At 41.1% G+C, this 25,940-nt stretch overlaps 1 protein-coding gene across 1 annotated transcript; it reads left to right on the top strand.

The window, feature by feature from the left end:
- The first annotated feature begins 647 nt into the window (after positions 1–647).
- mosmoa (modulator of smoothened a) lies at positions 648–22,046 on the top strand. Its single transcript, XM_041957026.1, has 3 exons — positions 648–1,583; positions 11,622–11,834; positions 19,770–22,046. The coding sequence occupies exons 1-3, from the start codon at positions 1,478–1,480 to the stop codon at positions 19,952–19,954; spliced, it is 504 nt and encodes a 167-aa protein (XP_041812960.1). The 5' UTR covers positions 648–1,477; the 3' UTR covers positions 19,955–22,046.
- The last annotated feature ends 3,894 nt before the right edge of the window (positions 22,047–25,940 follow it).

Genomic DNA, 25,940 nt, shown 5'->3' with positions numbered 1-25,940 from the left:
TGGATTATTAAATGATAGCAAAATGTAAAAAATTCATACATTTTTGAAGCTGGAACAAGTGAATGTTTGAAGTTCTATCTTGATAAATGTCCTGAATGTTTAACTGATCATCAAAATGATTTTTGTTTTTCAATTGACTAATTGATTATTTTATTAATCATATCAGCTTTAGTTGAACTAAACACAGCTTTACTGTGAGCACTCTAATTTTAAAGCAACAAAGGTCTTAAAATTAGATTTTGACACCGGGCAGAGCCACAATTCCCAAAAATAGAAATAATTGGATTGTTAAATCATGCCGTATGATAACTGTGGAAGCGCAATATTAGGGCCGTGTATGTTACACTGGTGCCTTGAAAAGACTTTGAAGACACATCCTCATATCACCGACATTCAATTAATAGCCACAAACAGGGCGACTCAGGACAACACGAACCCCTTTTTTGTATAGTATCGCGAGAAGTGAACGTCCCCCCTCGGCCCCCTCCAGAACGTGAAGACACTGAATTCTGTGTGTGTGTGTGTGTGTGTGTGTGTGTGTGTGTGTGTGTGTGTGTGTGTGTGTGTGTGTGTGTGTGTGTGTGTGTGCGCGCGCGACTGACGCTGCGTGGGGGTGTTCGCCTGATGTCATTTGGCAGAAAGGGAGGCTGAGCTAACGGTGGGCACACGGGTGGGAAGCATAACAATAACGTTACCGTTCTACCGTCCAGATTCGGACCTACATCGTCTCGTTTGGATTTAAATACGCAGCGTTATAAAACCGAGTCCAGTCCCCTCGCCGCGGTCCGAAGAAGAAGAAGAGGTGAAGCGGGCTGGCTAACGGACTGAAAGTACCAGATGCTATTCCAGCGGAGAAGGAGAACGGGCTCGAATAAGCAAGAGAGGGTGATGGGTTCTCGTTTTCCTGACGGCTAACGTTAAACCTTCGCTAGAAACACGGATACGGCGAAGTGAAGGGAACTGTCTTTGCTTCTTCTCCACCTCCGTCTGTGTGACATTCTGTCTGAAATGCTAGCGCAGTCGCGGTCTCGGCCGTCGAGCAGCCTCTGGGCCGCAGCTCGGCACACCGAGCCCGAATCTGGGAAATAGCTAGCTAGCTATCTGCTAGCCGCAGCTGTACCCGATGCTGCTGCTGCTGCGGCTGCAGCTGCTGCTAAACGGATCCGAAAGACAACACAAGTGGTTCAGGGCCCTGGCGCTGAGTGAACTGTTGTTTTACCTTCCTGGACTGCAACGAGCATTTGAGATGTGATGCTTTCGTGCGTTGTATTTGAGCCTTTTGTAGCTGGGGCTCGCGCTTGCTTAACGCGAAGGAGCTAACGTTGCTGCAAAATGCACAGCAGAACCACAACAGCAGGCTCCTGTTGAAGGGGGCGAGGTTAGACTGATAACAGCCCACCCTGTGTCTTTCAACTATCGGGGTCACATTTGGACAACTACCACCACATTTTCTCCACGTCATTCAGCAGCCGACGATATGGATAAACTAACGATCATTTCAGGGTGTCTGTTTCTGGCAGCAGATATCTTTGCAATTGCCAGCATTGCAAACCCTGACTGGATCAACACTGGTGAATCAGCAGGTAAACGAAGCAGGCCATAACTGCAATTCAAAACTGCTCTTATGTTTTGTGTGATTTTAGCAGGACTTCTTGCCACTGTCCCCATATTTTGCCATCAGATAATCTCCACAGCAAAGATCAGTTCCATTGTGTGGAGGGTTTATCTGCAGCATCTTTTGTCTACCACAGCTGTGTAGCCTGTGCATATTTATGTTGCTTCTTATTGCCTCCCAGACCAAACTACCATCAATAATTTGATGTTAATAAGTGATCAGTACAATGGATCTCTCCTGCTTCTGGGATTGCTTTTTATCATTACTTTCGTGAATGTCGATTAATAGACGAATGGTAAAATATAAGAAAACAAAGATTTGCTAGATTTCAAGGCTATGTCTTGAAATTGCGTGTTTGTCTGATCAGCGGTAAAAAATAAGTAGTGATATTCCGTTCAAAGTTTATCCTCACAATGTGAAGCTAAAATCAGAGGATGTGTTGCATATTTGAAATTATTATTTAATATATTGAATTAATTTATCAAAAATATGCTTGCACCAGCTGCTTACATGTGAGAATGTGTCGCTTTTCTTTGTTTTATGTCAGCATTATTTGCATTGAGGGGGTTAATTATTGTGAAACAATTCAAGCAAGTTGAGGATTTGACAGTGTGCTCTAAGGAAAATTTTGCTGCTATTTTTCACTATTTTCAGACATTTTATAGACCACAGAGGCAATTAAATTGATCAGCAACTGGAGGTAATTTTGGTTCTGTGTTTCTCTGGTGACTTGACACTTGAAGTGACCTCCATGTGATCAATGTAATCAGCGATCGCCTGAGGAACCAAAGCAGGTGCTTATTTGTAATGTCCCTGCTGATTTTGGACAGATGCACGTGCAATTAGTCCTCTCTTTTATTTGTGCCAGTCCTTAAAAAACATGTTGAGGCTATTGATAGACAGCTGCTCCTCTTTGTTCCCTCTGTAGGATGACAGCTTAGTAACTGGGTCAGGGAGGGTCCATCATCCACCGATACACATCCAGGCTGTATTAGCTCTACAGAATAAGCCCTCTGTACATAAGTACTAATAGGATGCAAATGAAATGAGGACACCATTTACAATGCAGTCAGTTTGATTGTGTCGGAGAGCATGTAATGGATCCATAGCTGTGTGTGAGACATGGTTCTGGACTTTGGCTGAAGATCACATCTAAAATTAAGTGTGTTACAGCCAAAAAGTGCATGATAACTTCCTGCTGAGATCCACAGTGTCTGTATCTGCAGGTACAGAAAGTCAAGCCTTTGCTATATTTAAACTGCAGTGTTGTGGTGCGTGTGGGTGTTGTTGCAGAGTGAGTGTCGTACAACGACCAACTTCCACCTCCCTGTCACTGTTCTCACTTCCCCTCACAGCTTCCACTGCTCTCTTTGATGATGCGATGCAACTTGTCTTGGATGGTTTTATGAGACATGGAGGAGAAAGACCACTGACAACGGCATACATTTCCCTCACACCCTTTTCCCTTGTAACATTTTGAGAATGTACCAGCCACTGTTTTGGACTATCTAGTAGGAAACTAGTAGATTGTTGATCTACTCAATATTCTGTAGTGTTCTTTGGTCCAGAAATGCAGTTATTTTGCTTGGAAAGTAAATTTTCGCCTTGGACTGTAGGTTACAATTGTCTATCTTGGTATGGCATGTGTGGCATGGTAGTCTTATAGCAGCCTCTTTAGATTATATAGTCAATAAGAAAATAAACAGAAATTCCACATTATTTGCACCTTAAATACCAAATATCCGAGAAGTTATTTTTGACACAGCTTTGCACTTGTCTGTGTCAATAAAAAATCCTTTATTGTATTTTTTTATGGGTTGAGTGTGCCTTCTGTACCACAAAAGTGTTGTTAGTTTTTGTGGTACATATTTAGCATTTAATAAATCATTTATTACACACCATAATGTAGTTTAAGCACAATGTTAATTTTGTAGTCATTAAAATGTCAACAACTATAACTCCTCCTGTGGGCACCCATAAGTGATGGCTGGTGCAACAGCTAATGAATGACAGTAAACCACAGTTATAATAATATGAAATATGTCTTTCTTCATAAGAGATGTTATAGGCTAGTTGTTGACAAATACTATACATAAAAAAATTAAACACATCCTTATATCGGCTTACAACTACGTTTTAGTGTGTTACAAACCTTTTATTAAATGTTTATATGATGATAAATGTTAAATGGGGGTTAAAGTAAAGTGTTGTCGTTTCTTCTCATCATGTGTTCATCTTTCAGTTGGTAGCACCTCCAGCCCTCAAATACACTGTGCTGTGCACTGAAGTTGTCTTTTTCAGAGCTTTGATGGTGCTGTACCATTTTGTATCTTCTATATTTATTATTATTGTGCAGTGAAATCACTGTTTTGCAAAGGTCCTCTCTTGACATAGTCACTCACTAATGTGTGTCTCATGCATAGGTACACAAAATAACAAACACATTTTCTGTTGAAGTCCACCATATTTAAGTCGCTCTGGTCTGTTGAAAATAATTCCAGATTTAGATGTGAAAATAAGCATGCTGGTTTTCTGGCTCCTCCCTTGATATTTTCACCAAGGTTAATTTTGACCAAACCAGAGTTGGCGATTGTTGGAACAGTGGAAAGACGAACCAAGAAGGTTTTGTTGAGTGTTATTTTGTTTCTGTCGAGTTTGAATGAGGTGTGTATTTCAATGATAAAATTAATGCTTCTTTAAATGGAGTCTGGTGGCTTTGATGAGAACGATACAGCTGTTTCTGGTTAAACAAAAAGGATATTACTCTTAAACAAAAAGGTTTAACTCTGCAGGGATGCTTCCATAACGTTGCCTGATACTTAGAATAATAATCTGTGCCTGTCAGTAGCAAAAACAAACACTTTCAGTGGATGAACATCGATGGTGAACTAACGGCCAGAAGCGTTACGTTGCGGGCTATTTCGCAGCTGCTGGCTGCTTTGCTCTCACTCAATACTGGACCAATTTCAGAAAATGTTGTCCCCATTAGTCACTTAGACACAAAAACATGGGAAGCTAGGGGCTGTTAATGTGGATAATATTCATCCGGAATTTTGCCCATTTGTCTGGGACATTGACATCCTCCGGGACAGGTGGACTAGCACCAGTTTTTAGAGGATGGAAAGGGAACGGAAATTCCTGGCCAGTACAGCTTGTCTGTCTGTGGCATGTTTTGTTTTGATTTTTAAGATTATTTAGACATATTAAGTAATTTTAGTCTCTTTGCAGTCTTTGGTTCATTTGAACACTTTCACGTTGGCTGATTGTTAGGCCTCTATTTCAGCTCGGATTTGACCTAGTAAGAGCCACATTTCTTGCAGTGTAGTACTTGTGATTAAGTTATTTCATAGTTAAACTGTTTATCATGAGCCGTTTGCATTATTTTGTCTGCCCCATTCCACAGACTAGTGTATTGTTTGAAGTTAATATGAAGTAAGAGCCCCACATTGTATTTTCTCCAATCAGCTGACCTCTAGCGTAATTGTTGTCTTATCAGAGGGGCTCAGTGCTTGACAACCTGCCCTTCGAGGACCTCAGTGTGCCGTCTTTGTACTCAGAGCGTAGAGAAACAGACATGTTCCCCTGGGCAGTTAGCATCTATAAAAACTAACTTTGCTTATTGAGTGTGTGGCTTTCTGTCACTGTTTTTGTCAAGTGATTTGATCAAAGCTTTTATTTTGTGAACTAATCAAGAATGAGTCAACAAACCTTTAGGCTTTTGAGTAACATGGTTTTGAAGTGATAAGGGAAATCAACCTATGAGGAGGGAGAAGTAGTACAAAACGAGAGAAGTGTGATATCCTCAGGTAGTAACAGCTGCAGCTGATTTCCTGTGCTGAGCTTCAAGACAAAGCCATTGTTGCTGCAGTGTCAGGCACAAACTGTGATTCTCGGCAGCTCCGCCACTGACTGCAGTCCTATAGATATTTGTCACCACAGTGGATGGCCTGAATAACCTGTGAAAGACTCTGTATGCATGCATACACACAGACACAGACACACACACACTCATAAAAAATGCGAAATCACATCCAGATACAGGCTGGCTTCTCATCATGTTGCTGTATCCAAGACCAGTGATGATTTTCACATGTACCGTCTTTCCATGTAGGTATCATACCTGAAAAGTGGAATTTCACAAAAACAGTTTTTAAAAACCTCGCTCTTTGCTGTTGTGCCCATGTCATAGGCCAGTTAACTATTTCGATATCAACAGTGTCAGCTGCGTTTAGTTGAGGTGGGAATCAGTTTGTTTAAGAATGAGGTATACACACCCACTGTTCCAGCTTGGCATTACCCTGCAATTACTTTGCAAAGTGTTTTATTGTATGCAGTGAGCTACTGAATGAGGCAAGAATAAAAGACTGCTGTTGATGGAGATCACAAGGTGGTAGTCGTGACAGGAAGATGCAGCATTGTTTTCCTTTTCAAGGAAGATGTGTTTGAAGACAACAAAAATTTTGTTTTTTTATCATCTTATCAGCAGTGATTATAAGTAAGCTCCATACCACTGACATTTTCCTTTGCAGCAGATGTTTATTACCCCAGAGTGCATGCTATTCAGATATTTTAGGTATTCAAGTAGTTGCTAGATTCTAACTTTTGTTTGTGTCGAGCAAAAAAGAGAAAAGAGAATGCTTTTTTAAATGCTTTTTGTACAAGTACAAGTAGTATCTGTCTGCGGAAGATAATCACTGGTGTTCAGGATCTGCCACTGTAGTTATAGTTTGACATTATCCAAAATAGATGAAATGGGATAATATTAAAATGTGTTATTTCTGGTATCTCTTTTCAAAGCACAAGGAGACAGTGTCATTGATGCAAAGCAAATGAAACCAGGCACAGCCAATGTCATCCAGTTGCAGAGCTACAGAGCCAGCAGTTTGGGTCCAGCCTGTGCCACCAATAGGCAAAGACTAAACCAGCAGCACTGACTGCAGAACTGCAGATATGGACACGACAATGTTTTGAAAACTATAGGCAAGCATAATTATGACATTATGATTTAATGTAAATATGTAACATCTAGGTTGTGTTCAGGATTTAATGATTGAGTGATTTAAATTTCAACATTGACTTTAAACATAGGATTCTTTAACTTGGTGCCTTGGTGTAAGGTGTAAGGTCTTGGAAGAAATGTTATATTAGTAGGTATATTATTAAATTCGATTCAACAGCGTGAACAATAGACTGACGAGGTGATGATAGTAAGCAGCAGTGGATTTCTTCTTTGGGTCCATTTTTTAGTCTAACATGTTTTGGACCATACACAGCTGTGCTCCAGCAGAAGGTGCCTGCTACTTTAGCTTGCCTACTTGCCGCCCACCACAGTTCAGAGGCCTGTTTGACTCATCCCTCTAGAGCTTTCAAACAGCAGCACCCCCTATGCTCCACTAATGACAACATCATCATGCTGAAGATGAGCAGACACGGACCTCATTTCCTCTCATTTGGGCCGAGACATGGTGAGAGGAGTATTTTGATCATAGTGAGTACAGAGCTGACTGCAGGCTAGCAGGGTGTGATGGGGGTGCGAAAGCGAGCAGGCGCTCAAAATGGAGAATTGGTCTGTGTTTTTAAACTAATATCAGATGAGGTATTCATTGCTTCCTGTTGTTCACCTCAAGTCGGTCCGGTGGACTCGTAAGTCAGAGTTCACTATTCTCCAACTTTGACCCTGCAGATGTGCACTGTTCCAAATACAGATGCACTGTGTTTTGAAATGGACAAGTCATTATGCTAGTGACATACCAGGACAAAATCACTCTGCCAGACTTATTCGCTTTGACAGTTTTAAATGAGCAGTTTGATAGCATTCTCATATCTGTTGTTAAATATGAAACTACAGCCACAGCTAGGTAGCTTAGCTCAGTAGCTCAGTAATTAACAGCTTGTATGTTGTTCCTTTAATCCGTACAACACTGTAGTGTGAAAAGGAAAATGTTTTATGTTGGAATATTTCTTAACTGGAAGCAGTTGCCAGGCAACCAGTGGTGAGTTAATTAGTGAGCTTTAGAGATGCTGGTAGATTTTTTTTTTTTAAACATTTTTTAGATCCAGACTAGCTGTTTCCAGGCTCTAAGCTAAGCTACAGGTTGCTGGTTTTAGCTTTATATTTAACGGACAGATATGAGAGTGCTATTGATCTTTTCATTTAACTCTCTGCTAGAAAACAAATAAACCTACTTCCCAAAATGGCGAATTGTTCCTTAAATTTATCTTCATACATATTCTTACATAGCCGGGCCAAGTTTCTAGCGTTGTGTGTTTGAAGTTGAAGTGGAATCTCCCGCATCAGAGTAAGAATATGTATCATGAACACACTGTTGTTGTTTGACTATCAGTCCAGACTTTAACTGGAACTGTTAGTGTGTGCGCCTGCTTGTTGAGTTGTTTACCTGTATCTGTGTACCATAGCGTGCCTGCCTGCTGTAGGGCAGGAATTCCACACAGAGCTAGTGAAACAGCAGGAGGCCACAGAATCCAGGGGAAATGGTCATAAACCAGTGCCATTAAGCACAGTTTTCAGACTTTTGCTTCATGTTCTCTTCTTTCCAGCACCAGTCCCTGCTTTCCTTACCTTGCTCACCTCTCGTTCTTTAACTTTCTTAAGGTTACGCTGTAAAATTGGGTTGGTGTCAGCAATAGGCTGTTGAGTAAGCCTGCGAGCCATTCTGTTGCCATTTGTGTCATCAGCCATGACATACATTTTTTTCTTTTCACCATTACGTTCTGCACAGACTATGATAGGTAAATCTGACCACAGAGAACATCCTTTTTACTTGTTCCTTGTCTGTAATAAAACATGTTTTCTAATAACAGCATTGCTTTTGTGTGTGGTCTAAAAGGTAGGTTGGTTTTTATGCCTATAACAATAGACGCAAAGCCCTCACTTCTGCAGTATCAAGCTTACTTAAAGATCTGCAGACTCTCAAGGCGTTCCTTTTGAACCACTGGCATTGTTTGTGTGGGTTGTTACTGTAAAAGCAGTGCTTTCACTGTGTGTTATAAAGGGGACAGGATTTCCTCTGGACAGCCTGCAGAGCCCACCACACCCCCGCAGCAACAAGAACACTTTTCTTGAACAGGCTTTGGTTTTCTGTTTGGATCAAGTGCTTTAGACACAATAGGTTTGTTAGCGGCATCATATATACGTATGTATTCATTGTGTAAATATACAAAGGTTATTGCAGATGGGTTATGAAATGTCTGGATTTGGGTGCCAGACAGAGCAAGTAAAACGTTTGACCTTCTGAAATTCCAGCTTGCATACTTGTCTCATGTACGCGTCCGCCCACCTGCTGAGCCACTGTTGAACTTTTATGTCGTTGCCCACAGAGGCTTGCCTGTCCAGTGAATGGGTTATTTTGTGGTCAGTGGAATGAGTGTTTACCACTCATTCATTTTTCTTTTGTCAAATAATACTTGAAGAGGACGCAATGTTGTATTATTTTGAGGCGACACTGTGTCATTTAAGCCTCGATTTAGAATTAGCCTAGCCACATACCGTATATTTTTAGCTGTTTTACATAGAGGGACATAGTTTATTTAAAGGTTTCCTGTAGAGTTTTTGACCTCCAGTTGTGCAGTGGAGCTGTTTTTCTATTTGTGGGTCCACATTAATTTGTCCATCACGAGAATGTGATACAGTCTTGCCAATGGTTTCACCCTCTTCCACTGATCAGGAGGGGGCAGTAATGAGCCCAGATATGCTGCAGCAAGTCCAGGGAAGAGAAGAAAAACCCAACAAAACTTCAAAGGGCACCTTTTATGTAAAGTTTGTTTTTCTTACTTGTGAGTTTGTTTTGCATGTATGGGGTTTATTAATTATGACTGAGTGACATTTATAGCTAGTGGCATTTCAAGAACTCTGGTTGGTTTTCTGCACTAACGGAGCATTCAGACCGAAAACAGCGGTGTGTTAGAGAAACTTAAGGCGCTTTGTTTGTCTGAGAGTGTTGCTTTAGGTGCCCACATGTGTGTAGCTGAGATCAAAATGAAAGCCGAGTTTGAAGCTCAGTGTGGTTTGAGTACTGAGTACTCATGGGGTCTGAAAGTCAACATGTTGACGGGCGTTGCAGCTGGTGTGATGCTCTCTAGTTATGCAAGATGGTCTCTAGTTAGCTAATGCAGTGCGTTGTTGGATGACATTGCAAAAATTTAATTTAACCAGGTTAAACTTTTTTGATGGACAAACCTGATTTCTTTGCCAAAGCCTTTTGTGCCTCACTGAAGTGCAGTAGGTGGGTGCGTTTTTCACACAGCTCTTCATCAATCCAAAAAGACCATTATACTGTACATCGTCCAAGTGCACACCACTAAAAGCCATCACACTGACACCCCCTCTAAGTTTTCAAACACCTCTCATTCCCTACAGCCCATTGCTTACAGTCCGCCTTTCTTTTGCCCAAGACCTGTGATCAGCAGAGGCTTGAGTGATGCGACGCTGTTCTGCTTACTCAGGTAGAAATTCCCCTTGAGGACGAGCTCTGATTGAATGGCGCCTCTCCAGACTGGCTGCACCACTGGAGCCTATTCCTGCTCCGTGTACTAGCCTTCACACTGACAGAGACAGCCATTTGTCTCCCTGTCTGATCAGTGATCAATAGGTATAGTAGAACATCAAGTCACGCCATGTTTTGTAATAGCAGATGTGCATATTTACATAAGATCCTAGCCAAAGACGAAGATTGGAGGAAGGAGATGGTGGCTATAGCCGAGGACATATAGGACATATATTTGCTTTATATACCGAGCCTTAAACGCTGCTGCAGATTTGTCTGATATCATTGCAAATTCTTACTGTGTCTGTGTTAAGTGTCACACCTGCGTGGGATAGATTCACTAATTGGCAGGATTGATTTAGTCCTCTGCCTCTCTTCTTGAGTATGAAAGCACAAGAAAAAATGTTGGCAACTCGCTGGTCCCACCAGCTCCTCGCCAGCTCCAAATTGGTGACAAATTAAAGGAGCTTCTCTCTCTCATCCCTCCTTCTTCACCTGTTCCTCTTTCACTCTGTCATCAGTTGAGCTGCTATGCTTTAGCCTTTCCCTCAGAGGACCTTGTCATCGATTGAAGCACCAATTCGTCACCGCTTTACTGTTTTTCTCCAGCACAAGACCCTTAATCTCCTGTGCCGTTATAGTTTTTCACGCTCACAATCTTTCTCCTCTTTTATTCAGCTTTTAGACATACTGTCACCCTCAAAGATGTAGTCTATGAAATTGAGATCACATGCTCAAACGTCAGCTGTTAGACATCCTCTCCATGTTTTGATAATTGCCCTAAAATGCAGGGCTTCATTTGTGTTTTGGGGGCCAGAATGAAATATTATTTGCATTAGTATATTATTAGCAGAAAATGTATTTCTGTCCAAACCTAAAGTTTTGGTATGCTAATTATGACAAAATTTCACATACATGTGGCTAGGATAAAATGTCGTTGCACCACGTGATCAAGCTCTCTGTCAATCCTCTGTAGTCTCCTGTAAAAAATAGTCAGTAAGTGAAGACAGCATGTTTCTCACTGGAATCATACACATCAACAATTATAGCTTCAATTTCACCAAAAAAATCCACTTTAAAGTCTTTGCTACATATGGTATGTCATATGAGTATGGACATGTATGGATGCAAACTGCAACTTGACTGGCTGGCAGAGGCATGCAACTGCAAAGCAGTAATTCTACTTAATAGGTGTGTTAAATTCTTATAGATGATTATAGATGGTACCCAAACCCTTTACCACAGTCCAGTGCTGAAGCATTTGTTAGCAGCTTGTAAGGCATCAAAATGATTCAGCGTAAACAGCTGTATGATAATTGCTTAATTTTATAGATTATTTTAGCAGTTATTTCCTTGAAGTTGCCATGGACTGATGTCTGCTAATCCACTCAATCTGTGTTTCCTATCCTATTATAGCAGTGTGTCAGTATTCAGTGTTTTCATGTCCTTGGTGAATGATGAATTTACCGATTAAAAAAATAAAATTGAACCTCTCTGTGCAGGTGCCCTTACAGTTGGCCTAGTCCGGCAATGTCAGACCATTCACGGACGAGACCGGACCTGTATTCCACCGCGGCTGCCCCCAGAATGGGTCACCACACTGTTCTTCATCATCATGGGCATCATCTCCCTCACAGTCACCTGTGGACTGCTGGTGGCATCACACTGGCGCAGAGAAGCCACCAAATACGCCCGCTGGATCGCCTTTACTGGCAGTAAGTGGACAAGACATTGACTTTCACACTGAATGAAATGATTTTGCTTTATTAGACTTGTCGTCAGCAAATTTCCCCTGGAGCTGTCTCACCTTCTTCTCTGTCTCACTGCATCTGTCTTGACATAACTTTAGAAAATTCACCTTTGCTGCATCAGTCTTTTTATGAACATAGTCTCTTTAGAGCAGGAAATAATTAATGAAGAGATGAGTGTGAAAAATTGGTTTTAGCCCAGTTATGTACTGCTAAATTAGATGTGTGGACAAGTGTGACGTCAAAACATCCGAGGCTATATGTGTGTGTTGCATTTGCACATTATGTGTGTTGTTTTTGCGTGTTTGACGACCGCTTTTGCTCCCTGAAGCTGATTTATTTTGTAATGCGGCTCCTCTGGTACCCGAGTGGGTGGCTTATGTGCCATGGCGTTTCTCTAGTGTTTTCCCTCCCTGCCTTGAACACTGCTACTCCTTTTTTTTTTTCCTTCAAACACAATTTCTGTATAGATGCACTTCCAGCACTCGATAATAACTCGGCATCCATCTCGTGCACTGTGGCTGGACCGGTTTCGTAAGGCTGTGTGGGAGGGCGGACTTTGATTGGTCGGTTAGTTAAGGGAATAGACAGCCTCAAGCGCACTTGTACAGATGGAGCAGCCTGTGAAGCCACAATGCTCGGTATTATTGTTCGAAAGCGGTGTGCATTTTTCAGGACACTGTGCCCTTTCTGTTTTGAAGATTTTAGACAAGCACCCAGTGCTTTCCTCATGTTTTTTGCCCGCCAGGCCAAATGCAGATTCATAATTAGGTTTTGCAACTCTTCCTAATCACTTTAATACAAATATCCGATGAATCACCACTTTTCAGAACCCCGAGGCCCTCCACAAACTATCTGTCCGGTGAGCTCAAATCTGTGTCACAAGCTAAATTGGAAGGCATTGAGTCATTGTTTAACGAGCACATGCAGTGGAAAGTGAGGCAGTTGCCACGGCAACAGTGAGCAATTGTCACCCTTGTCCCCCAGCTAAGCTTCTGTTGGCCATATTAGACAAGAGGTATATTATTAGTAGTGATTTTTTTTCTTTAAAGTGGGTTGAAAGCATGCTGATGATTATCACTTTAAATGAGAAGAAGCTGGGTTTGTTGTAAGAAAAAGATATAACCTCCATTAGCTGACACTTCAGCAGCTGAGGGTCTTCCTGAGATCCTCTTGTATCTCAAGAGCATGTTTGAAGCGTAGGAGAGTGATGAATTGGCAAAAATGCGACCAATCCACAAGCTTGTTTTTTTCCATGGGATGTTGATGAGTTGCAGTGGCGAACACCTCTCTGCTGTGGGCTGAGCGGGGGAGAGGGTGAGAGGTTAAGTGAGGAAAACGGCTGGGGGCTGAAGGAGAGTTGAGTAAAGAAGGCGAGCCGAGTGAATAATCTTGTTTTTAGAGATCAAGAGCTGAGAGTGTAAGTGGGTGAGAGATGGGTGCCAATGTAAAGACACAAATGGAAAAAGAGAATAAAGTGAAGTTGGTAAGGAGACTGGGGTGGTTCGTTCAGGGCAAACAGGTGATGAAGGTTGAGAGAAGGTAGGCAGTCTGTAGTGTAACTGGCTTCAGGCCACTGGCACCTGAATGGACAGCTTTGTATGACCAGCACAGACCCGCCACTGTGACTCTACAAACACACACGCAGATGCACACTCACTCACACACACACACACACCCAAGCAGTGTGGAGTAATAATAAATATAATTCTAACAATACATTAACAGTAACTACAGAAAAGGTGATAATTTGTGAAATTACAAAATAAAAATAAAGAAATATGTGTATAATTTCCTCTAAATTCCAAGCTACAGCCCCAGATGTATGGGTTGGTCCACAATTACTAAGGTCCTCCCTGAACAGAGACCTTATTGTTAAGTGTGATATCCACTAAATCCATTTTTTTGAGTTCGTAAATTACACTATGTAGTGATGAAAGACTAGAGAAAACTCTGCGCCCAAACTATGACATTCAAATGTATTTTCTGAATTTATGAAGGGGTCGCTTTAGTATTTACACTATTCTGTTGTTAATTTCATCAGCTCTGCACGCTTCCTGGGATGTAATGGCAACTTAAAGGTGTGTTGGCTAACCTAATTGGATAGGAGCCAATGCTTGTCAGAGGTCTGTATATAGAAAGAAAAGAAAACATAAAAGTCAGAGGCTGCTAGCTGAATTGACTGTTTCTCTTGTTGAAAAACAACGTGATACTGTTTTTAAATGACCTCTGACACATCTCTGGCATTTCATGCTGCAGTATCCTGTTATTTTTACACAACTTTAACATTCAGTTAAAAATAGTTAACTGATTATGATATATCTGTGATGAGCTCATATCAGCTGATTATGTGGAGCTACAGCTAATTTGATGTGGAGGCTAATTGAAAGGTGTTGTCAATTAGAGCCACCTGGTGCAGTTTTGCCAGAATGATGAGTGTCGTTAACGAGCAGCGCTGCTCTCAGGGCTCTCGTTAACACGGCTGGTCTAGATTTAACTTGTTTATCAGACACTCTTGTCAGAAATTATGTAACATGGCTGTATTGAAATATGGCTCTGAAACTTGACATGACAGTCTTGTCAAGGAGCTCTTCACTTCATCTGTCGTACCAGCTCTGTTTCTCAACTTTGTGAATTGATTTTTAGGATGAAATATTTTGAAACTGTGGCCACTAGTGCATCTGAAGGCCCTAGGCCCTACATTCTGTCAGAATAAACACCAGACATCTTCTCAAATGTTGTTAATTGAAGAGAATAACAATGATGTCAGTAGAGACACCTTTGCATCTCTTGTTTTTTTTTCCAACCAGCAGTCCAAAGTGCAAGTGTTCGTTTTTACTACCAGAAAATGTTTGGCATTTTTGCATGGAAAGGACTTATGCGATTATTTGATTATCAGAACAGTTGCAGATTAAGGCAAGGCACTGTATGTCATCAGTTTAGGCACTTAAGAGAAGCAGCAGCCCATGAGGTGCACTTCAATTAACGCACTGGTGAAGCTTGCAGGAAGAATGCTGAGCCATGTATTTCTGGCTCCACTTTTAGCAGGCACAATGGCAGACATAAATATTTGCTTGTGTGTGCCTTGTGATGCAGGTTTACCAGACATTGTTCATTTATGCTCACTGGCTCAACTGGAGACATTTGGCCTGTTTGAGTCAGCAAAGCATGCATCTGATTGACTATTCAAGGACTGTTTCTGAACATACTGTCATTCTGATGTAACACGGTATGTGATGGCTTACGTGTCAGATAAGGCAGGAATTCAGTTTTTCTGAAAGCACAGTGAGCAGTGTGGCTATCTGACTATAAAACCAGTTTATTAGTTAATCAACTACCTGCATGAATGCCCACTCAGTTGATGTTATTCAGGGAAGTATATGTGTGGATGATTTGATGGTGTTTACGATGAGACATACCATGATTGCTATCCCAAACATGTTTCATTTGCATATTGTGGATAATGTTGCAAATATGTGAGCACGACTCATTGATGGCAGTATTGGATTTTTAATGTGATGTCAACATGATTTAAAAATTGTATGAAGCACTTGCATTTGCCAAAAACAAATTTCCCTGTGTGTTAGTCAATAATTAAGCCACAAAATGTCTTTTAAGTCCAATTTCCAGATCACTGTGCTACTGCAGACTCCTGGAGTTGCAGTCTAGTTAACAAAACTGTTAAAGGCAACATCAGTGAAATTTTTGTTAGAGCAGAAGTCATCTCTCAGGTACTGAACAGTGCTGCAAATCGTCAAGATAGAGTAAACGAGTTAAGCTAAAAATGGCTTTATGTGCTGTCACCAAGTGGGTTTGAGACTGTAGAGGGAATCAAAATAATTCAACACTGCCTCAGTTAACTTTAAAGAGCTGCCATGCCTTCTGCTGGAGTACTCTTAATTCTGCTTGAAGCTAAGGTAGTTTAGAGTTTATGTAGCACACGCTAGTAACATGTAACAGTTCACATTCTCACATCCCCTACCATGTTACTACAGTCAGCCCAGGAAGAAATGCTGGCTGAAAACATCTGACTGTGCTCCTTGAGTACAACGACTGTTATTTTTACTTTTATTTAGGCTACCCTACAAATTCTGCACAGCCGTTGATCTGTGATTCACAAAGTTACAGCTTACTTTGCTGTTCACCATTATAGTGTGTTACATAGGCTTGACCAGAAGCTTCAGTATGTAAAAGGAAGAAAAGGGAGCCATTCTGATTGGTGACAGTTAGTTGTCCAACCCCTGCTTCCTGGACAGTACGATAAGACCTAGTATAACTCTCACCTCTCATGCACTTCTGTCATGCTGAGCACAACATCACAACATGCTGTCCCTCAGTCTGTGTGATGCCCATGTGTGCTGTAAAAAGCCAACTACAAATCTGTTTAAAGGGGAACTCCAACAATTTTGCACATCAAAGTCTGTTTTCAGGACCTGGGGAGTAAGACTGCATTTGTGAACAAAGTTGTTTACAGCCTTTTGTCGCTCCAGAGGGATCTGCACACAATCTGATAAATTGCCTTAAGTGATATCACTTGAAAAAAACACATCATGTGGAGTTTAAGAGGTGTGATCTTACCAGACCTCTGTAGCCTGCTCCTCATCTCTGCTTGAGACTAGTGGCTCAGGGCTACATTAGCCGCAGCTATATCCAGCCAAACTATCAGGTGTGCAATTGCATTATGGGCAATGTGGGTAATTGTGAGTAATTTTTTATTTTTCCCAAACAGCCCATTGTGATTTAGACAGTGTTACAGAAGTGCAATGCTACATTGCTGGAGTACTCTTTTAAATCAGGTTACTCTATTGGAAACTAAGAATTTATACACATATCTATATATATACTTTATATCTTTATATCTATCTCAGAAAAGCTAACCCAGTTACTGAAGTGCATGTAAACACACAAAGTGAGCCAGTTTAGCTTGATAAACAGAACTGGATGTGGCTGTTTAGAAAGCCTGAAATCTGATTAATCATTGGCACCTTTAAGCGTGTAGAGAAATTTTAAACTGTGTTAATCAGCCTGAGGTGGCATAAAGACCTTTTTTATGGTTCTTGCAGAAACATTTACTGAAACTAGTGCTATATTCCAGGGGTGTCAGAAATGCTGTAAATTTGTATTACGCTCAAGGATAGCACTTGGTAGTGATAGTGTTTTACCCACAAATAAACTGCCTAAAGCCACACAAAAGCTTGATTTTACTAACTTCAAAGCTGAAATGAAATCGAATTCCTGAGGGATGCTTTTTAATGATTTGCCAAAACATTTGTGACTATAACTGTGGATTAATGCTGCCTTCAAGTTCTATCAGAAATATCATTATTTTAACACTGCAAATACATAAGCAACCCAAACAATGAGAAACATAACACAGTGATTGTCCAGTCGTAGCTGAGTTTTAGGGAAGCAGTTATTTATATGTTAGGCCTGTTGTTGCACATTAATAATAAAGTGATTGCATCAGTATAAGGAACAAATTAAGGCACTTCTAAATGAAACACAATGTGTGATGCCACCTTTATAAACCTGTATAAAGTTCATTTCTGAGTTGTTAGTACTGAGCTGCAGACCTGCACTCTGCAAACATGTCTGGCCTCGTTTTTGAATCGTGTTTGTTTTTGTATTTGTCTGGTTCTTTGTACAGTAGGTGATAGATTTAGAGGTTCATAATAGCACAGTGCATATTTGTTGTTCCTGAAACTTTTCAGCTACCTTAAGAGTATTCTTTGACATTATTTGTTTATTGACAGGAGAGATGGACAGGAAACATCAGCATTTCGACATCATTAGTAGGATTCTTGTACAACCCAGATTCCAAAAAAGTTGGGACTCTGTGTAAAACATAAATAAAACAGAATGTGATATTTGCTATTGATATATACTGAAGTGAACACAGTTCAAAGACAATATATCTAATGTTTAACCTCATCATCATTGATTTTTGTAAATATCTGCTTATTTTAAATTGATGTCAGCAACATGTTTCAAACAAGTTGGGACAGGAGCGAGAAAAGACTGGGAAGTTGTGGAATGATCCAAAAACACCTGTTTGTGTGATAGTATCATGATTGGGTATGAAAGGAGCATCCTGGAAAGACTCAGTTGTTCAGAAGCGAGGATGGAGCGAGGTTCACTACTTTATTGTATAAAGGATTTTGCTACATGGACTCAGGAACACTTTGTAAAACTGTTGTTGGTGAACACAGTTCTTTGCATCCTGTTTTTATTTATGTTTTCTACAGTGTCCCAACTGTTTTGGAATCAGGGTTGTAAATTTGGGCCTGCACACAGTTTTTGTCATCTCTTGTGAAAAACACAGTAGTTTTGTCTACAGTTTAAATGCATGTGCAGCCATACAGCCTGACAGAAAATGAATAACTAAGCACTTCTTTTTTGGTAGAGGCTTCTCATTGGCATACAAATTCAGTCACAAGTCTCAGGTTCCCCCATGTAGCGCTACAATCCCCTTATGGTAATATGTGACACATGTAATGTTGGTTATTTTCTATAGAGATGTCTCGTCGGGGCCGTCCTCTGCTACTTTAGCTGCTGTGATTCAATGCAATTGCTCTTTCAGCATTTCTTCCGTCTGTCTTTCTCAAAAATGGAGCATGTTGCCGAGGTTTATGTTCCATATTCTAAAACGAATGGTCATCCACTACAGTACTTGCTATCAGAGGCTGAAACTTTTGTGATTTTAACAAAACAATTACTTTGCAAACACACAAACAAGCACAAGACTGCAGGTACTTACCTCATCATCCCTTGGTTTCTACCATATCCATAAAGTTCACCAAAGCTCTCTAATAAAGTAATTTTTCAAAGTGTTTTAGCTTTTACAGCGTTTTCTGCTCTTTGTCCTGCTGTTATTACAGACATCTCTACGTCTGTAATAACCCTGTAATGGCCCTTCGACACACCTTGGGACTTGGGGCTTTTGTGAAATTTTGTTTGTTAGAGACCGCTAAAAAACAGAAATATGCAAAACAAAATGATATTAAATCATCTCCTGTCTAAACATACCACACCATATACTGTTTAGAAATGCTCTATTTCAGGGCTGGACTTAGCATTGTCATTATTAGTGGGACTTTGGATGAGGATTTCTTACCCGAATGTTCAGGTTTCAGGTTGATGTCTATATGAGACAATTAAATCTGCCAGTTCTCAAAGAAAATTTCAGCCATAGTGCTGCTAAAATTATCTTGGTGTCAAATTTTCCCCAATTTCTGCTTTCAGCCACTGTGGTGATAATAAATCAAGTGAAGTTTCACAAAATAAAACTATCCACAGTGATTTGTGCCGTCTCCTCTTCCAATCAGGATGTTATTGTAAAATGAGCAATGACTCTGTCATTCCGCGAGAAAAGATGTAGTGGCAGATTTTGGAGCTGCTGAGCCAACTCAGGACTCCTGTTACTGTACATTTGTCAGAATGTATCAGACGTATAATCTGTGACATTTAACCTATTTTAAAATGAAATATTGAAACCTTAAAGTTACATTAATGCCTGAGATGCAGAGTCATGCTGATCATGGTGCATACCATTATTCTGCTATGTGTAATTGCTCTTTCAAAGCCATTTGAAAGGCACTATTGTACGTTGCTAATGAACTTGCTCTAATTGAATTCAATTTGAGCTGCTGAGTGAGTTCATGCTTAATTTTCTGCATCTTGTGTGGAGAACAAAGGCTAAAACGTAGGCTGAGGTCAGACTTTTTTTGCTTTCATTTCTCTCTTAAACCCTGTAAGTGTATATTTAGTCATATGAGTCTGTCTCTGAAATACATGTTTGCTTTACAGTTAGGATTCAGACAAATCAAGAAAATCTAGTGAGTAAAATTGTGTAGAATCATATGTGAGTGTCGAGTAAACTGACATGTTCTCTCTCACTTCCAGTGATCCTGTTCTGCATGGCGGCGCTCATCTTCCCCATAGGCTTCTATATCAACGAGGTGGGAGGCCAGCCGTACAAGCTGCCCAACAACACAGTGGTCGGCTCCTCATACGTGCTGTTTGTCCTCTCCATCTTCTTCACCATAGTGGGACTTCTGTTTGCAGGCAAAGTTTGCCTCCCGGGCTGAGGACTCGACCATGCCCGCCTCTGGACTGTCACGAGAGGCTCTGAAAATTTTATGGGATTTACAAAAACACAAAATGACTGAAAATCAAAAACAACAAACTCTGGCCAGAAGCCTGATACAGGGAAGTCTTTGGTTAAGTGTCGAGGGACCGCGGCACCGTGGAGTACCTAACGACAAAAAAATGGAAACGAATGAAAGAGCAAAACACTAAAGGACATGGGCACAAAGGGGTGGAGGAGTGTGAGAGAGGGCAGCCGAGGCTGTCGCAGCACCCTGCCAGTGTTGATTTAAAATATGGCCGTCTCTCTGTTTTTGTTCTGTTGGGAAAAGGGTGCTTAATGTGCCACTGTCATGGCAACTGCAGCCACAATGCTGGCGCACATTTCTTGAGGACCACTACAGCTGCTCCTCAATTTGACCCCTCGCCCGCCCTCAGCACACATCTGCGCCGTCACGACCGCTCCTGTTGCTATTTTTGGCTTCTCTTAGCTATTTCAGTTGTGTGTTTTTCTGTTGTTGTACATTTTGTGTTCTTTTTTTCTTTTTCTGTTTTTCTTCCACAACCCGCCGCCTTTCCGCTGAAGTAGCTTGAGTGTAATTGAGGTTCACTGAACTGAATCCTTGAGGGGAACTGGAGGGTTTTCTGCCAGCTTGGCTTTAGAGCAGGGTTTATTCTTGCCTGTCACTTCACACGGCACCAGGTGTGTGGCTGGGGAGAGCAGCTGTGAGCCCAGCTGTCTGGTCCAGCTCACGGGCTGCTTTGGACCAGAGGAAGGTGCAGGCGTGCTGCCTCTCTTTCTCACAACCAGCTGCAGCTCAGGAGCAGGTAGCAGTGAGGGGTGACCTCCCTGGGCAGCAGAACAGGAGGTCAAGTACCATAAAGGAGAATGCCACTCAATATAAGACCTTGGATTATGTTATTTACATGGACAGCAACAGAATATTAGTGAATGTTAACAACTATTATGCTAAGCTAAAGCCATGATGCTGATACACATCATTTACCAATAACTAGAAGACTGTGAATTTAGAGAACAATCATCTGAACATAAACACACCTCTTGTATTTGTAGTAATACTCTTAATTCTGTTAAGTACAGCCACAAGCACTGTTTAAAGTATTTTTCAAAGGTGTACATCACTGTGGGGTTGAGATGAACTCTATCGCTAATTATAGCAGACAGTATTGACTTTTATAAATATAAGCTGATGTTACCTAAGGTGTGAAAATTGGTGGTATTCTCCTTTAATGTTGGACAGGGAAGAAGGGAGCAAGGAGTATTTTTTGTTTTGTACAACAGTGAAGGCACTGGGACTGCAGGTCAGGTCCATGCATGGGGCTGTGCCTCAGTGTGCTGCCCTTGAGGCCCGTGAATGTAAACACACACACACACACACACACACACACACACACACACACACACACACACACACACACACACACACACACACACTCTCACTCTCACTCTTAATCACGAGTACAGCCTCCACACTGTCTGTACTGTGTAAATCCACATATTAGGGCTTCAAATAACCATTATTTTCCTTGTCTATAACAGTCCCTCTAATTAACCTCAGAAAGTAATGAGAAGTTCCTGGAGCCCAAAGGTGACTCTTCATCAGGCTAATCAAAAGTTTTCGGCTATCTCTCCTCCATCAAGGTAGTGGATTATTTTCTGGACTGGGGCATAATTCTGTGCCCATGTTTCAGAACTACAATGACCATAATTTGTGGAATGTAAACAGGAAGTATGATGTTGCCATGGTTGCAGTGAGTTAGCTGTGGGCTACAACCTGAGTCCCATTTATTTAGCCTACAGTTGTTCACGTTTTGACAAAGTGTCACTGTTAGAAGTATGCCGAAGTGGCTATGAGTTGCAGTGTACTCGTGGATGTACAGACAACTATCACTGGATTATATGATGCTGGAGAAACCTTCAAAACGTGATGATTCTCAGGCAAAGTTCTGGAGTTCAAATGCTTTGTATGATTTCCAAGCAGATTTATTGACAATAATTCACAATGGACACGGTCAAAAAAAAAGCAGCTCAGCACAGCCGTCCCCCAACCAAATTGCTCTCAGTTGTCACAAGACCAGTTCATAACACACCAATACTACAATTTAGTATCAAAAGAGATGAAGCAAAACAACATATTTGATGTTTGCCATTTCTGCTTAAAGGATAAATTAAGTGATCAGTCGATCATTAAAATATTTGCAGGTTAATTTAGATTTGATTGAGCCCTTCAGCTCTTCAACATATACATATATAGGCTTTATATAGGCTTTATTTGTATGACCTACTGACACTCAAATCTCTCCTGAAAAGTGTGTTTGTGCGTGTGTGTGTGTGTTGAATCAATCACGGAGCTCAGTCGCGAAGTCTTTTTGTTTTGTATTTCTGTTTCCCGCTCAGCTTCTCTTACTCTCGGTCTGATGATGTATACTGCTAACTCTACACTCTGCAGTGCCCTGTCTTGGTTGGTTCAGTATTGTGCCATGATGACCTGTTTTTGTTTAATAATGTACAGACACAAAAGGCAGGATTTCTGTATTAGGAAGCACTGTGCATTCAACAGTATAGGTAACAGAAATAGAAGCACCACAAATGTATAAAAAAGAACTTCTTACCTCATTGTTTTTGTTTCTGCTATTATTTTCTAATGGTGGCAATGTGTGCCCTCTAATTTGTCTCTTGCCTTGATCGGATGTCTTCACATAAAGCCTATGATCATAGGAAATTATTTATCACTGAATAAAACGAGAAAAAATGGGTGTGTGTGACTCTGACGCAGTCTGTATGATTTATTGTGCTTATTTAATGGTATGTGAAGCATGAGTCTAATCAGTAGGTGAGTAGGTGAGACAAAACAGCAGAGAATTTAATCAGAGAAATGGCCCTTTACCTATTGATCTTAAAATAAACATGGTGCTTCTGCAGGATGCAGCGCAAATGTCCTTCTACTCCCACTTCATTAAATCTGAAAAAACAGACACAAAGCGTCCTGTGAATCAAGGGCAGCCACCCAGGATGCATCAGTGTGTGCATGTGTTAAATGCTCGACAGCTTCCTGTTGGGAGCAAGCCCTCCTGAGCTTCAGTATTGATAAGCAATTGAGACAAATTTCCCTTTTGGGCATCCGTTATCTTCAAATCTGATTTTGGAACAGTACTGTCTGGATTAAGTGGTTTAATTGATTTAATTTGTACAGTAAACATTTTCTTTAACAATAATACCTTAAGCTTGGTTTCAGAGACAACCGATAATATGCATCACCCCCAAGAGAAGTTCTATGATAAAAGTGTTAGTTTGTGACTTTGCAAGCTGAAAACCTCTTCAGAGGTCCTGCAGTAGTTGCCCCCTTTATGTTCACCTTGCTAGATTGCCAAAATTATTTTGTTTGTTATTGAAAAAAAATTGCTATAATTTGTCATAACATTGCTTGTGGCAGCTTCTGGCCTTGCTTTTGATTACGACTTAACCTTCCAAAGGTCAGTTTTTCAGACATTATGTTTAAATCAGGTTTGACATTTGGGAGAAGGCATCCATTCATTTCCTTCTGAAGGTTAGATGAGAAGATTGATAACACTATCATGTCTATATGCTAAATACGGCAGCCAGTGTAGCATAGCATAAAGACTCGAAATGGGAAAAAGCTAGCCTGGCTCAGTCCCAAATCTGCTTACCAGTAAACCAAAAACCAAACACATCGTGGTTATGCGCTGGAAGTTCCCTCCCTGGAGTCTCCACTGGTTGCCTGGCTTTGTGCTAAGCTAAGCTAACTGATTGCTGGTATGAGAGTGGCATCAATTTTCTCCACTAACTCTCAGCAAAGAAGCGTATTTCCCAAAATGCTGAACTCCTTTAAGCTTCATGAAACCTGCTGTTAGCCTTCTGCTGCAGAGAAAACAATGAAAATCTTTAAAGCCGGAGTGTTTGGTTGTTTTTCTGCAGCATTAGCACTTCAGTTTATGGGTTCTCGTAATTAACATTTACAGATAGGTTTAACACCTTTCATTCCTTCACTAACAATGCATTACAACAGTTCAAACTCCGTATCCCTCAAGAAAGCAGATTTCTCACACTTTGCACAGACAGGCACCGAGATCCAAGTCTACAATAAACAGGTCTTTAAATTCAGGTTTGTCACGCGTTTTCTCTGACGAGTCAGTTTCATTTATTTGTCATTTTCTCAGTGTGTGCAGCTGAAGATAAGACTGCACTGCTCCTCTCAGGGCTGCACCTCCATTAGCCTCGCAGTGACCTGCAGCATGGAGTTGAGCATGAGAGGTGTTTCCATTTCGGATTCCAGAAGGTCGCAGTGTTTCGGCTCAGTGGATCACATCAGTCCAACTGGCAGAGCTCTGCTCTCTGAGGACCAATGCGGGACTTTAAGCAGGATGTATGCAGTACAGTTATTACTGCAGATGTTTCCAGCCTTTTCGGGATCCCCACAAAGGGTCCTGAGATAAATCTAAGGGGTCACCAAATTATGAGAAAATTATGCATTTTTTTTTCTAAAGCCAACACATCCTCATACCCAAACCACTATATACTGTATGTCAATTACTTTCAAAACCACATATATGGCAGTTAGAGAGAACCAGCGACAGGCTCCGTTACAATCACTACGGCCGCTAGAGGTCACCGCCTACAATAAACGCAAAGATGAGTCGTTTGAACCTGTTTCCACTGAAGACCTGCGGGGCCCTTTTTCTGCTGGGGACAGCCTGCTTTGATCCCACCTTACTTCACAACTCAGAAATGTAGCGCTTTAATGATTCATTTCGAGTAGACATGGTAAAAGAGGTATTCAGGTATTTATGTATTCAGAGTTTACAAGCGAGTAAGGTTGGAAACAAATAAATAATAAGCCTCTCATCGCTTCCTGTTGATCAGAAAAGAACACACCACACAAGCAGAATAAATACATAAACATGTTTGATGCTCCTGCAGTGTTTGTTTGCATGTGTGTGAGTATATCGCCCTGCATATGTACTGAAGTGACCATGTTAAGTTAGCCTGGAGGACTCACAGATCAGGCTGCTAGTCTCAATTTAGTCAGGCCCCCCTGATCGGCAGCAGACGCCTGCTAGAGAGTTATTGGAGGACAGATCAACACTGACAGATCCCAGAACAGTTCTCTCAGCACAAATGGAGGTGAGACGTTTATCTGGCCCAGAACGCTTGCTTATAACTAACCAATCGGTTTGCTTAAAAAAAAAAGGAACATGCGCTCTGCTTTGCCAATCAAAATGAAGTGGATGATTAGCTGCAGCAATTCATGGTATGTTGGACGGTCGTAAACTGGATGAGGAAGTGGTTCAGGATGGTTTCAAGGTTTAATTAGGAAAGTTATCAGTTTTACGAGGATAGTCCAGCTCAGGGGTAGCACTGCGGAGCATAATGATGAACTGCGGCAATACGCCTTCTATTAGCTGATTTTTCCTGTGCAAATGTTACACTTACGGCTTGGAGCTCGATATGTTTAATAGGACATCATGAAGCAATGATCCCTTTCTAATTTTGTGCAAATGTCTGTCGTTTAACACGAGCCCGCCATCTGCTGAACTGTTCGGCCTACTGGTGTTTCAGGGCACATTACAGCCGTATCCGCTTCACAGTTAATGCGCTTTTATTACACAGAATCTTGGTGTCGCGGCTCGAGTTTGCAGAATTGCGTTTCTCCAAAATTACAGGGACAATAAAAGAATGAAAAACTGCCCGGGAGCTGCTTAATAGGTCTGACTCAAGAGACAGATACTTCAGTGCATCATTCGGCATTTCCAGCCAATGATTCTTTTTTATCAGCACCACCATGTTTGGCTACTGGACAGATTTACTGAAATAAATCTTCTAATGAAAGCTGTTACTGCATATTGTCATTTGATGCTCACATCTTTGTCTGCTGATACATGACTTGCTCGTGAAATCAATACCTGATCGATGCGGTTCTTGAAGCGCCCATCTCACAAACGCTGTGA

Source organism: Chelmon rostratus, chromosome 17 (genome assembly GCF_017976325.1).
Source record: "Chelmon rostratus isolate fCheRos1 chromosome 17, fCheRos1.pri, whole genome shotgun sequence".
Classification (NCBI taxonomy): Eukaryota; Metazoa; Chordata; class Actinopteri; order Chaetodontiformes; family Chaetodontidae; genus Chelmon; species Chelmon rostratus.
The sequence above is the reverse complement of the archived record's forward strand: the minus strand, read 5'-3'. Positions and strand labels throughout refer to the sequence as shown.